Below are 13,708 nucleotides of genomic sequence, written 5' to 3'. Positions count from 1 at the left end.
CTGGAAGCCGACCTAGTAGTTAGTATGCTGCACAGATGTTACAGCTTACAGCTAAATCCTGAGCTTTTTCAGGGTCATAGGTAGGGCTGTGACTATTTTGATAGTCGACTAGTCAGATCATCATCCATTGGACGTAAACGTACAGCTTATTGCACCAGCAGCATCTGCTCTTATATAACTATCATTAGCTTACAGCTTTAAGTGTTTAAGGTGCTAACTAAAAATAAAGACAAGATGATAGTTTATTAAATTTTAATGAAATTTGCAGATTGTTTCGGTGAAGTTTAATAAACTCCTTGCTATCTAAAATATAACAGCACACCGGAGTAAATTCTCGAGCATCTCACACTTCTGATAATCAGCTGTCTGCTTGATGTTTATTCAGCTGTGTAAAAACTATAACTTTAATCTCAGCCAAACCGATTTACTCAGGAACAAATAAAATACTAAAAAAAGCCAAACAATAACATTTTAAGTTATCTAAGTGACTTATATATCATGTTTAACCTGAGTAGTGAAAGACGGCGGTGGATTTGAAGCCGGGAGTCCGGTGTTCTCACGGCTCTAGTTAGCCTAGCCCCCGGCTAGCTATCGAGCTAGTGGGTAACAGACGTCTCCGAAAACGTCGGAGCGCTTTTGAAAATATGCGGTGTCCTGATAAACTGAGCAGATATTTGAGGTTTACACAGCTACATTCTCGCCTGAAAATATGTTAAATGTTTATTTTGTGACCCAGAAAGAATAATAAGAGTAACATTAAAACTAACTAGCTGCCGCCATTGTTGGAAACTGAGCAGGGCTGCGCTATGAATTCTGGGACACAGCTTCTTCTTCGGGGTTTAACGGCAGCTGGCATCCTTGTACATGCAGTGCTGCCATCTTCTGTTTCAGTCCGTTATTACACTCTTAAATCCTGCTACTTATTCCTGCGTCTTTTGTGATCTTACAAAGCTTCAAACGACGCGTCGACTATTAAATCAGTCGTCGACGATTCTGATAGTCGACGTAGTCGTGACTAGTCGACTAATCGTGGCAGCCCTAGTCATAGGTAACACCTGGGTAAGATGTGTAAGGGCTCCATCCTACAGGTGGGACTAATGTGAGGAGTTTCAGACTTTTCCACAGTCTGTGATGTGACTGTGGTCACGCTGAAAGCCTAGTTTACTTCTAACTGAAAAATACACAAAGTTTCTGCTCTATCAGCTTCCATCAGTAAAAACATCCACGTTGGCTGATGGGCTTCATCATACCAGTCATCATAAAGCAGTCAAATATTACATTATTTCACATTTGATCTCAAACACTGTGAACACATTTATGGAAAATCAGGTCTGAATATTCCTCGGAGGTCTTTGCTGTCGTGTAGATGCATAAACTGTAAATGGAAAATGGCACATTCACCGTCAGGCAATCAGCTGGTTTTAAAGCTTCATGTTTAACCGCCATGTTTGTTTGTGGAGCCAGCAGACTGCGAGCATCACACAGACACCTGCTAATCTGTGACATCCAATCACAATGCTATAATTTGACTGGACAGTCTGTTGGCACGGTAACCTCACAGCAGCCATATTATTGGTCAGGTAGTTGCATTATAAATGCTCTGACTCTGCTTCCTCCCACCGTGGTTATGAAGGACGAACAGACATTAATTCTCCTCAGCTTCCTCCTCAGCCTCCTGTTTCATCTTACAAACATCCCCATCCTGCTCTCAGCTGCTTTGTTTCGGCTCTGTTCCTGTTTTTGTTACCTGCCCTCCTCTGAACCCTCCGAATTCTCTCTTTATCTCCTCTAACCCGCCCCTCGACTCTTTCAGACGTTAAACCTCTGAGTAAACACAAACTCTTTGTTTTTGACTTTGAGAATCCAAAAACTTTCCGGGACTGTTCGGATGGCTCGTAAGGAGGGAGGCGGTGAGGAGGTTCTGAAAGAGCTGGAGGTGCAGAGGAGGCCTCGGGAAGACGAGGAGGAGGAGCGGGGGGGTCTCTGGAGGACACTGAGACTGGACTGGGTGAAGAACTGGGACCAGAGCTGCCGGACAGCCGTCCTCCTGTCCAGACTGCAGCACGCAGGTAGAACCCGGGTCGGGGTCAGATTCTAATAAGTCTCCGTTCAGTGTTAACCTCCTTTTCTCCGTTAGAGCTCAGAGCCTGCGACGCTTCAGTGCTGTGGCGTTATCTGACCGCCCTGCACGACCAGCGCCGCGTGGTCGACTGGATCCAGAATACGGAGACCTCTGGCACCCCCCGGTGGCCGGACTTAACCCCAGAACTGGTGAACGACAGCACGGCCTGCAGCAGCTACATGAGGGAGAACATCCTGGACCTGCTGGCCAGGTACAAACACAGACGTTTGTGCACAGGTGTCCTGGTTCATCACAGCTCCACTGTGAGCAGCGATGAGGTCACCTGCATCCAAAAGACCAAACTCTGACCACACAGACGTGACCAGAAGCTCCCGTGTACACCGCACGCCCACCGTCTCCAGTTTAGCCTGATACCAACCAGCATATCAGCTGTGCAGCTGGCACGGTGCAAGAAAATAACCACAGGGTTTTATTTCCTGCAGGAGAGGCGTGTTCATCCCGGACGAGCTGGCACACCTGGAGCAGCTGCTGTGGAGGTTGGCTCAGGGTGGAGGCGTGATGTCTTCTTCTCCTCCCATCCCTCAGTACCGCTCCCCCCTCGGGCTCGACCTCCACGGCGTCTTTATCACCTTCTGTCTGGAGCACAACCTTCAGTACCTGCTCTACACCTACCTGGAGCACTACAGGTGTGTGATATGATGTGATGTAAGTGCTGATGATGGCCCCGCCCCTCCCTGAGCCTGCTTCTGTCTGAGGTTTCTTCCTGTTAAAAGGGAGTTTTTCCTTCTCACTGTTGCCAAACTCATAGGGCGTCACATGACTGCTGGGTTTGTCTCCGTATGTGTTGTTGTTGGGTCGACCTTATGGTGACCCCATTATGAGCTCTGGCCTCCTGTCCACAGACTGACCCCCAGAAACTGCTCCCTCCTGAGCAGTCAGAGCCTCTCTGAGCGGCAGCCCTGGTTCGAGATGCTGGTGCGGATCCAGGAGATCACCAGAGATCTGTCAGGTGGGAACCGAACTCTGCGCTCTCAGTTTGAGCGCGTTCCTCGTCCTCCTCGCTCCTCAATCCTTTCTTCATCGTGCTTTGTCCTCGTTCTCTGCTGCAGATCCAGGACTGGTGTTCCAGGCCAGTCTAACCAGTGCTCAGGTGTTATTACCTGGCAGCCAGGCGTCTCTCAGCAGTCTGCTGTTAGAGGGTCACAGTCTGCTGACGCTGGCCGCCATCATGTTCGCCCCCGGAGGAATTGACCAGGTAAACTCTGCTCCTGTCAGGAAGCTGCTGCTCTGTGTGGAAACAAAACCCTGACAGGTGTTAAACATGAAGAAGGGTGGAGGATGAAGTGTTTCCTCGCCGTGCTTTCAGGTGATGGCTCAGGGTCAAAGGTCAGGCAGGTCAGAGAGGACGGTCGACCCACAGCTGCTGAAGATGGCGCTGGCCCCACATCCCAAACTGAGGGCCGCCCTGTTCCCTGCCGTCCCCCGAGGAAACGGCCCGCCCTCCGACATCTCCGTGTACCACCTGCTGCAGGTAAACGCCCACCCGTCACCTGCCAGCTCATTAGTATTCACCTCGTTATTGTCGGTATTCTGACGGCCCGTTGGTGTTTCCTTCCAGTCCCTCCACCCTCTGGACCCGTCCAGGCTGTTTGGCTGGCAGGCAGCAAACACCCTCAACTCCACAGGTAAGACCCGAAAGCCAGCACGAAGGTCACGGCTCAGGTGGTGACAGGAAGCCCCACCCCCAAAAACCTCTGAACTTTGGAAACTGAGAAGCAGAAAACAGATGTTTTCTTTAAATTGAGTGTGACTGTGATCTGTGGTGGGAGTAGGAAGCAGGTAAAAGATACCCTGCAGAGGGGGAGGTGCTGTAGAGGAAGGGAGACAGGTGGAAAGGTGAAGCTGCAAGGAGCAGAGGTCGTGAAGGCGGTGCATGTGGCGGAGGATGAGCTGAAGACGTTTGACATGTTGTAAGATTTTAAATGTTCCTGTTTGTGATGATTCTCCACAGAAACATCAGAGCTGCCTCACTTCTCCAGCCCTCACCTGGTCCAAAGGTTCGCTCTAAAAGAGAATCTGGACTATCTCTACTTCCTCCACCACGGTCGGCCATCTTTCGCCTACGCCACCTTCCTCGTCCAGCAGCTTAGCGGCAGCGGGGACGTCAGGCTAACGTGAGTACCGCACGCTCGTTTCAGAGCTTCTGTGAGGAAAGTGTAATGGTGCGAGGACACCACGCAGGAACATCGTCCTTCTGCTAAGCATCAGCGTCATGTGTCCCAGGCTGCAGGAGGCCTCGCGGCGAGCGTCCAGGTCGGCCCTGCAGCGTTTCAATGCGCCGTCTGTGGCGTCGGCCGCCGTTTGTTTCTGTGAGCTGCTGGGAGTCTGCAGCCTCAAGCTGAGGGTCGACATCAGAGCCATGAACGCAATCCTGCAGCACTGGAACCAACGCAACACACACAGCAGCCCAACACAGCATCTGCACACTCTGGGTACACACACACACACACACACACACGCACACGCACACAAACACACACACACACTCACACACACAGTTGAGTTTAACCTGCAAAATGCTGACTGAGCAGGAAGGAAACTGAGAGGTGAACAGGAAGTAGCCCGGTGCCTTCAAATGGGGGAAAATGAGCTTTTTCTATCAGGCTGTAGTTTGAACATGGACTCACTGTGGCACCTCTGCTGGACATTAGAGGAACTGCAGGTGTTTGCTTTTACATTTCCCCTCTGCTGTCTCATTAAGTGTCTAAAGGTGTGAAACTGGTGGAGGCGGAGCCTGGAGCAGCAGAGGAGCTGATTGGTTACCTGGAAGCTGCAGTAACAGACAGTTTGGAGCAGAGAGGCATCAGCAGGTCAGCCCCGCCTCGTTGATGCATTGTAGTGTGACGTGCTCTGCAGCTCGGAAATGTCTGAAATAGACTTTTATTGTGTTATTGAAGTATTTTTTAAACAGGAAGTACAAGGCTTGCTTCCTGTTTTTGTGTAAAGGTTAAATGGGCACTTCATACACCTTAAACACAGGCTGAGGTTTCTGTGTGTGTGTGTGTGTGTGTGTCAGGTCGTCGTACGAGGCGGCTCAGGAGTGGGCGCTGGCCGTTCAGTTCTGTCAGCTCCACAACCTGCAGCTGAGCTCTGTTTACCCCGCCCACTGTGCCCATGACGGACAGTTCATCCACTTCCTGTTATTTGTCCAACTGCACAACTTCCCGCCTCAGCAGGTACACACACACACACACACACACACACACACACACACACACACACACACAGCAGTACCCTCTGCACGGTCAGCCTGGCCCTGCAGGTTCATAAACATTAATCTCTCTCAAACATCTACGTCTGGTTCTTCCTCCAGGTGAGGTCGCTAGCAGCTCAGTTTGGCCCCACCCTCCAGGCCCACCTGAGCTTGGCGTTTCAGGACCTGCAGGTTTACTGTAAGCGGAAGAGCTGCGACTCTGATGAGCAGCATTCGGTTCTGAGAACTGAGGAGGCGGTCTCAGGGAGCCCGGAGCGCCCTGGGGAGATGTTCCAGGTGCTCCTGCAGAGCCAGGAGGAGCCAGCACCCTGCAGATACCTCCTGCAGGAGGCGCTGGTGCAGCGCTGCCCGACGCTGGCGGTACTGGCTGCCTGCATGCAGGTAAGGGAGCGAAACACACCCAGCTATCCTTTCCAGTCATTATCAAAGTTACAGGGCTCAGCTCAGGAGGTAGAGCAGGCCGTTTGCTAATCGGTAGGTTGGTGGTTTGATCTGTGCTACGATACATCGGAGCAAGTTACTCTCTGATGCATCCAGTGGAGCATGAACAGTGGAAAACAAGTTGCGTAAAACTTGAGCAAGTGCTCAGAGAGAGTGCTGTTTGCACCTTCACCTGTACAGGCTCCTCTGTGATGCATGTACCGCAGTACAAACATGTTCGAAACCTGATGTTTTCAGGGAGCAGAGCTGCTGCCGTGCCTTTGTGTGTGGGTGCTGACCTCTGTCGATGATGTCACCGCCAAGGAAGCCACCTCCCACCTGGCTCAGGCGCCGCAGCATCACGAATGGACCGTGCACGACCTTTCCATCATCTGGAAGACGCTCCTGGGCCGGAGCCTCGTGAGGCCCCTCCTGCGAGGCTTCGAGCTCTTCCAGAAGGTAAAAACACGCCTCAGTCACCATTCGTCTGACCGCTGCAGTTGTGGTCAACGTTCAACACTTCGTCGCATCAGCTTGAAACACAAACTCGTTGTTTTTCCGTCTGACTCTCAGGACTGTCCTCTGGTGTTGGTGCTCAGGATGTTTGAGCTGTGCTGCGACTACAGAAACTTCGCTGAGGCCAAGTCGAAGCTGCTGGACTTCCAACGGACCCTCATCGCTGTGAGTCCGGCCGACTGCTCCAGTGCCCGACACAAAAGACAAAGACAGGCCTTCCTCATCAGTCCATCCGTCCTTTAGTTTACCTGAACGCATGTTTTTCCTCATCATCTGTTAGCGACCACGAGAACTGAGCTTCTGTTTTTAACTTTTACTCTGTCTACGTCACATTTGTCAGCTACTTACAAACTGATTTCTCACACTTGCTGCTGTTCCAGTAGATGCTGGTGATTATTGCTCTGAACTGATGGGTCATTCAGGGACAGAAGCCCGACCCAGCAGCTTTTTAAACAAAGGGTCTCTAATCTGCCTCTCTCCTTATGTAGCTGAGAAACGGTGGTCCTGCGCCCCCTGGTGGCCTCCCCCTGCAGTGGGTTGAGAGCCAGGCCTCGGTGCTGCTCCTCACGATGCTGCAGCGCTGCTCCTCGCAGTACGACATCCACCGGCTGCTGCAGCTCCTTGCCGACGTCGACAAACTCCTCAAATCCAACGGTGAGCTGTGCCCGACGGTCTGCAGCTACCCGCTTCATCAACTCTCTGGAAGAACCTGAGTTTCTCATTTTCTCTTTCATTTGAAGGTCCAGATTTCAGGAAGCTGAACCAGCTGAGTCAGTTGCTTCAGGGGTCAGAGGTCAGCATATCTCCCAGGCTCCTGCAGAGCAGTTCTCCCTCCGTCCAGCAGGAGGAGTTCCAGGCGACCGTAGACGCTCTGCAAGCGAGGGGGTGCTACAGCCAGGCGCGACAGGTGGCCCAGCTGGCCGGCCTGCCCGTGCACCGTCTGCTGCTCAGCCAGGTGCGACCCACCTGCACACTCGGTCTTCTTCGTGCATGCTTTAAAATCTATCATTTATCTGTGACGTCTCAAAAACTGATTTACTGACACAGAAGACGAGAGGTCCTGCACACCACTGAGAGTCGAGCTCTATTTCCTCTGTTTGGTTTGTTGTAAATGGGGCCCAGTTTACCCAGTATAAAGTCTTTGTGCTGTGTGGCTGAGGAATCTGAGACGCTTCCCTTTAAAGTTAACAGCAGCTTCCCTCGGTTCTCCTTCAGCTCCTTCAGGAGGTGAGCTCTCAGAGGTCCAAGCGGCAGTGGGGCAGATTCGAGACCCGCGCCGGCTTCTGGAAGAAATGTCACGAGCAGCTGGAGGCCGACGCCACCGATCCAGACCCCGCCTCCCAGTTCTTCCTGTCGCAGGCTGAGGCCGGCGCTCCAGGGTCTCTGGAGGCTCCGGAGGACCTGCTGGACATCCAGGAGCACTGCCTGCTGCTCGGGCTCGCCGCCCACTGGCTCTCCCGGATCACCCCGGCTCCCGTGGACAAACTGGAGAGCCTGGAGAAAGAGCAGTGGCTCAGCCGGATCCGCAGACGCATCCTTACCGTCGCCATGGAGAAGGAGAGCGTCTTTAACCTGCCGCCGCCGGCCGTCAACCCTGAAATGAACACGCACAAGGCGCTGATGAAGGAGTTCTCCTTCTCCAACATAACTCAGCTGAACACAGAGGGGTACCTCGGGCTGGAGGGACTGCCCGGTCCCTCCGACGAGCAGGTGGAGCCTAATGCTGAGTCGGCGCTGAGTCCAGAGGAGAGGAGTGTTCTGGCCGCTCTGATTGGTCAGCTGTTAGACGACGGCAGCATCCATGAAGCCAGCCGGGTGTGCCGTTATTTCTCCCTGTACCACCCGGACGTGTGGCTGGTGCTGCGCTGCCGAGGCCTGGCATCCGGAGAGCTGAGCGACGAACCGCCGGAGGACGACTCTGAAGCTCCCGCGAGGGCAAGCATCACGAGCTGTAAGTGACCTCTGACCTTCAGTTCACATAAAGCACATATCCTCCGAGCAGAACTTCCAGAAAACAGATTTTTTTAATTAAGCAGAAAATATTGAAGCTTTTGATGCTGTATATTTATTTTTCTCAACTGCATTCCAACTACTCGTGTAATAGGACGACATGCATCCGTCCATCTTCTCCCATCTGTCCAAGTCTTTGTCTTTGGGGTCAGCAGTAACGGTAACCACCCACGCGACCCTCTCCCAGCTTGGTAATGTTGTGTTTCTGTCCTGGGTCTGTGCTGCTCTCCTCCTGGTTGGACATGCCCCAAAAACACCTGACCTAGGTTCATCCAGGACACATGTCGGTCAGATCCCCGAACCACCTCAGCTGTGGAGGAACGGCAGCTCCACTTCCTGCTGCTTCCATCTGTGGTGTCGTCCTTTCAGCTCATGGAAGTGCAGTCGGAGGTCGTCGCTCGATGAACCCAGCAGAACCACATTATCCAGAAAAGGCAGAGATGAGATCCCGAGGCCACCGAACTCAACGACCTTTGACCTTTAACTGCCATGAGAAATCCTCTCCATCCTTGTGTTGTCCTCAGGATTCCCATACACTTGTTTGCCACACACCTAGGGGTCGTTTTTGACCCGAACACACCACAAGGGTTCAAATCTGAGACGAGTCGGTGGCAGAGCAGCTCATAAATACACGTAGGACTCGATGCGGGCAGCAGTTTACACGCTGGGCACAAACTGTTATTGTTTTTAATCCAGTAATTACAGTATGAATACCATCTTTTCCAGCTCCCTCAGTCAGCAGCCTGTCCTCCTTTGTGATGCTCCCCCTCCCCGAAGATGAGGTCGCCGTCCAGCTCCAGAAACTGGTGGATCAGTGCCGCCATGGCAACAACTACTGCAAACAAGTCCTCAGCCTCTACCAGCTCTCCAAGGTATCTAACCGGCTCCCGTCGGGTGATTTGATAACGTTCCTGCAGAACCGTCTGCTCTGCTCGTTTCTTTATAAAACTGTGTGAAGTTTACCGGAGTGTCCGACCCCGTCTCCTCAGGAGCTGCAGTGCTCCTTCAGCAGCATCTGCAGGGAGGAGCCCTGCTCGGTGCTGGAGAAGCTGCTGCTGTCCGAGCAGCCGGAGCGCTTCAGGAAGGCTCGGGCCTTCGTCAAAGCTCAGGGTCTGTCTGCAGACGCCGTGGCTGAGCTCATTTCCTCCGCTATGGTTCAGGCGCTGCTGGCCTCCACCCAGGAGCTGCAGCCAGGTGAGAGAGCACGTCTCAGGTTTGAAAAGTTCTCCAGTGTTAGGCCTCAGCATCCAGGTAATGTGTGTGTGTGTGTGTGTGTGTGTGTGTGTGTTAGTGGTGGAAAAGCACATTTTCAGACCGTTGGAGGGCAGGGACGCGCTGGTGCAGCTGATCAAACTATGTGACGACCCGAACCTGGTGGGACTCAAACTGCTGGAGCACCTCAACTCTGTTCCTCTGAGGGACCTGAACTGCAGTACGACAAACACACATGCGCGCACACACAAATACACCTCGAGTGTAAAGAGCTGTTTTGTTGTGTTCTGCTGCCCCCAAGAGGCCACAAAGCAAATGAACAGTGTTGGTTTCTGAATAAGAAGCATGAAATGTTCTTGATTTTAATGTTTACCTTGTTATGGCTTCGTCCTGTCATGCACACTAATGCACATTTACACACGTACTCATAAACAGTGACAAAGTATAAAAGCTTCATATGACAAACTGTGATAATAAAACTGTGGGATGAGTTTTGCACATGTGCGGTTGGACTTTCAGAGTCTGATCAGGATGCTTCAAGTTCTTCCAGTTCCAGCTGGGAGGTGGTTTTACGAGGCTCGGCGTCTTATTTTGAAAAGAACTGCAAGCCCCCTTCCTTTTTGTCTCCTGTAGTTGTGGAGCTGCTGATCGTGGCGCACGACTGTTTCAGTCTCACCTGCAACATGGAGGGGATCGTGAGAGTGCTCCAAGCCGCCCGTCACCTCAGCCACACCTACCTGGCTCCAGGAGGGCACTACAGCCTGCTGGTGAGCCCCCAAACACAGATCCACTGTTCCCCTTCATGCTGGTGCTGCTGCACGCATGTTAATTACTGCGTCGTAGCGTCCCGGTGTGTACACGTCGTGCCAGCTGATAGAAAAAAATGCTTGAGTGATTTGAGTGACTATCATTACACAAACCAGCCGTGGATACTTTCTACTCAGTTACTGGGTTCAAAGTTGGATTACAGACGAAAAAAAGTAAGTTTTCCTGTGTGTGTGTGTGTGTGTGTGTGTGTGTGTGTGTGTGTGTGTGCAGGTCCGTCTGCTGACAGGTATCGGCAGGTATAACGAGATGACGTACGTCTTCGATCTGCTGCATCAGAACCACTGCTTCGAGATGCTGCTGAGGAAGAAGGTGGACACAGACAGAGGACAGGTCAACACACACACACACACACACACACACACACACACACACACACACACAGAGTTGCTTTTGAATGTGGATCAGCTCTAACTGATCTCAGGTCAGCGTGCAGCCTGTTCCTCAGAGAAAGTTCAGAGATTTGCTGCTGAGACGAGCGAGTCTGCACACGAGTGAGAGCCAATCAAGAACCTGACCTGTTAAACCAACGAAGGATTAAAATCAGCAGAGATCAAGAAGAAGCGCAGCTGAATCTGCTGAGCTTCAGCTCATGGATGACTTCAGTAAGAGCTGTTCCTGCGCTCTGATTGGTTCTGACTCACTGGTCTAAGGACCTTGGAAAGAAGAGCGTCCGGACTTTAAGTTTCCTTGGAGACGTTTCATCCGAGAAGCTGTACAGAGAAACCGTCCCAGATTTAAGCCCTGTGAGAGTGTCCCCCCAAGAGGGTCACGGACCCCCTATTGATCCTCTACCTAATCACACGAGCTGAGGTGTGAAAACAGGTGTGGGTCACAATCAGCCAGGGTTTCAGGTGAAACCTGGCCCCATCATGTGACTCACTGAGGTCAGAAGGCCCAGGATGTGAGTGGGCGTTAAGGCGCCTGGGAAGGATCTCAGAACTGGATTATAGGTGGCAGATCCAGGTGATTGATATATGCATTTTTTTTCTCTGCCCGTTCTGTTGGTTTTTGTCTTTTGCCCTTCTCCCCCGTCCCTCTTCTCAGCTGTTTCTCTTTCCCTCTTTCTTTCTCCCCTTCTTTCCCCCAGTCAAGTCTGTCCCGTATTCAGTAAGTGAAAATAAAATAAACAATAAAAGGTGAATCAAATGGACCATTACGGCAAGGCTGGGATGGTCAATTTGGTAAAGTAAATCCGTTGGGCATCTTTCTTTGCCTTTAGACAACAATTCTGATGCAAAAGAGCCAAACGGGACAGGCAAAAAAACAAAAAAACAAAAAAAAGGTGGCAGACAGCTGGTGTTGTAAGCCCCGCCCTCTGTTCAAAGATGGTCGCTCACAGTGGACACAGATGACACAGTTCCTCTGAGAACTGAAGAAGCTTCTCGGATAAAAAGTCTTGAGGGAAACTTAAAGAAGTCCGGACGCTTTTTCTCTCCAGGCTCCTCAGACGACGATGAGCGGGACGACTGAGGACCTTCATAGACAACCCTGACTGGCTCTCACTGTAAGGGCGGTGACAGGAAAGAGTAGAAACAGGTCTATAATAACTAATTACTGATGATTCTACCTGGGTACATGTGAGAGCACTGCAGAGAGTTGTTGGTCTGGGACAGTCGGATGGGGAAACATCCTGCAGCGTGTCCATAAGTCGAGTGAACTCACGCTGTCGCTCGCTCCCTCGCTGCAGAGCTCCAGTCTGAAGTCGGCTCTGCTGGACTACATAAAGCGCTGCCTCCCCGCAGACAGCGAGAAGTACAACATGGTGGCACTGTGCTTCACCATGAGGAGGGAGATCGGAGAAAACCACGAAATAGCCGCCAGGACGCAGCTGAAGATGATCGAGTCTCAGGCCTGGGGTGAGCGAGCGCCCGCTGAGAGCCGGCCAACGCCAAAAACTCACCAAAGCCTCCACGATTGGTTCTTTCCTCTGGTCTGATCCCAGTCTTACTTCCTGTGTTTCAGTCATCACGCCGGAGCTGAAGAGCTCATTGGCCAAAGTGCTGGGTCTGCTGAAGGACGCGGCAGAGAGCTTCTCCAAGGTACCCGAGCTCCTCCCACAGCTTCCTGTTCCTGTCTTTAACGTCCTGAGAGGACCTGACTCTGTGTGTGTGTGTGTGTGTGTGTGTGTGTGCGTGTGTGTGTCTGCGTGTGTGCGTGTGTGTGCGTGTGTGTGCGTGTGTGTGTCTGCGTGTGTGCGTGTGTGTGCGTGTGTGTGTGTGTGTGTGTGTGCGTGTGTGTGCGTGTGTGTGTCTGCGTGTGTGTGTGTGCGTGTGTGTGTGTGTGCGTGTGTGTGTGTGCGTGTGCGTGTGCGTGTGTGTGTGTGTGCGTGTGTGTGTGTGTGTGTGTGTGTCAGGATTCGTGTGTGCGTCAGGCGACTCGCTGCATCCGCACAGCTAAGCTGGTCGCTCTTCAGCTCCACTTCCTGAATCAGGGATCAGACCTTCGCATCATCAACCTGCGACCTGCTGAGCTGCTGAGCGCTGCCATGGCGCTGCCGCGGTGCTACCAGGTGGGTTCCTGTTGTCCTTCCTTCCACAAACCTTCACCTGTCTGAAGCAGCAACTCCATCACTTCTTGAAGCTGATTGGTTGGAAGCAGGGCGCTTCAAATTTAAGGACTTGAAGAAAAGTTCAAGCTGTTGATTTGTTCTCCACATGTGATCCCGGGACTCGGGAGGTGGTTCTAATGTTGCGTACTATCGGCGGAGCCACCATGACGGTGTTTCCTGTGTCTCAGGTGTTCGTGGTGTCGGAGGCGTACGGCTGCAGTCCGGACTGGGCGGAGATTCTGTACCAGAAGGTCGTCCTGAACGGAGACTTCGGTTACCTGGAAGAGCTCAAACGCCACCGCCCGCTCACCTCCACCCTGTTTGAGGACATTTTCAAAAAGTAAGACTCCTACCACAGAAAAACGACCTGACAACAGCCAAAATTTGACGTGGACTGACCTGCAGTGTGTGTGTTTCAGGCTGGACGGCGCTCCCGGCAGCGTCACCTCCAACGTCAAGCGCCTGCTGACTTACTGCGACGACGTGTACAGCCGCTACAGGCTGGCGTACCAGCAGAACCTGCACGACATCACCAAGATGCTGCTGCAGGACGCCAAGACGTCGAGCTACCTGAGCGACAGGCTGGGCAGCTGATCGTTGCCTGGCCGCAGCATCGTCGTGATCAATAACCGCCAACGACAGGAAACACTGTGGATGTACAGGATGTGTTAGTAGAAAAATGCCGTGTGTCCTTCTCACCTGATGGATGATTTCTTTCTCACTGGGTGACCAGGATTTAGTTTCCTGGCTCATCGGTGGTTAAATAAGCACAAAGTCTTTGTAGAAACACATGAACGTGAACATTAAACATGCTCTT

General features: G+C 52.2%; 1 protein-coding gene across 1 annotated transcript in view; it reads left to right on the top strand.

Moving 5' to 3' along the window:
- Positions 1-13,708, top strand: part of spg11 (SPG11 vesicle trafficking associated, spatacsin) — a 19,787-nt gene extending 6,079 nt beyond the window's left edge. Inside the window, exons 14-40 of the mRNA XM_086302188.1 lie at positions 1,861-2,069; positions 2,138-2,333; positions 2,566-2,769; positions 2,986-3,092; positions 3,193-3,338; positions 3,450-3,614; positions 3,702-3,768; positions 4,095-4,257; positions 4,367-4,575; positions 4,845-4,953; positions 5,160-5,319; positions 5,457-5,738; positions 6,036-6,236; positions 6,351-6,458; positions 6,782-6,947; positions 7,034-7,248; positions 7,509-8,244; positions 9,030-9,175; positions 9,293-9,497; positions 9,595-9,735; positions 10,149-10,282; positions 10,554-10,673; positions 12,031-12,199; positions 12,306-12,382; positions 12,697-12,852; positions 13,080-13,231; positions 13,311-13,708. Coding sequence (XP_086158314.1) covers positions 1,861-2,069; positions 2,138-2,333; positions 2,566-2,769; positions 2,986-3,092; positions 3,193-3,338; positions 3,450-3,614; positions 3,702-3,768; positions 4,095-4,257; positions 4,367-4,575; positions 4,845-4,953; positions 5,160-5,319; positions 5,457-5,738; positions 6,036-6,236; positions 6,351-6,458; positions 6,782-6,947; positions 7,034-7,248; positions 7,509-8,244; positions 9,030-9,175; positions 9,293-9,497; positions 9,595-9,735; positions 10,149-10,282; positions 10,554-10,673; positions 12,031-12,199; positions 12,306-12,382; positions 12,697-12,852; positions 13,080-13,231; positions 13,311-13,485 — 4,918 coding nt within the window. The 3' untranslated portion in view covers positions 13,486-13,708. The remainder of the gene's footprint in view (positions 1-1,860; positions 2,070-2,137; positions 2,334-2,565; positions 2,770-2,985; positions 3,093-3,192; positions 3,339-3,449; positions 3,615-3,701; positions 3,769-4,094; positions 4,258-4,366; positions 4,576-4,844; positions 4,954-5,159; positions 5,320-5,456; positions 5,739-6,035; positions 6,237-6,350; positions 6,459-6,781; positions 6,948-7,033; positions 7,249-7,508; positions 8,245-9,029; positions 9,176-9,292; positions 9,498-9,594; positions 9,736-10,148; positions 10,283-10,553; positions 10,674-12,030; positions 12,200-12,305; positions 12,383-12,696; positions 12,853-13,079; positions 13,232-13,310) is intronic.

Source organism: Aulonocara sp. 'chitande type north' Nkhata Bay, linkage group LG7 (assembly GCF_057382095.1).
Source record: "Aulonocara sp. 'chitande type north' Nkhata Bay isolate Kocher_YH1m ecotype deep benthic linkage group LG7, A_spYH_male_GT1.1, whole genome shotgun sequence".
Taxonomy (NCBI): Eukaryota; Metazoa; Chordata; class Actinopteri; order Cichliformes; family Cichlidae; genus Aulonocara; species Aulonocara sp. 'chitande type north' Nkhata Bay.
Note: the sequence above shows the minus strand (reverse complement) of the source record. Positions and strands in the feature narration are given on the sequence as shown.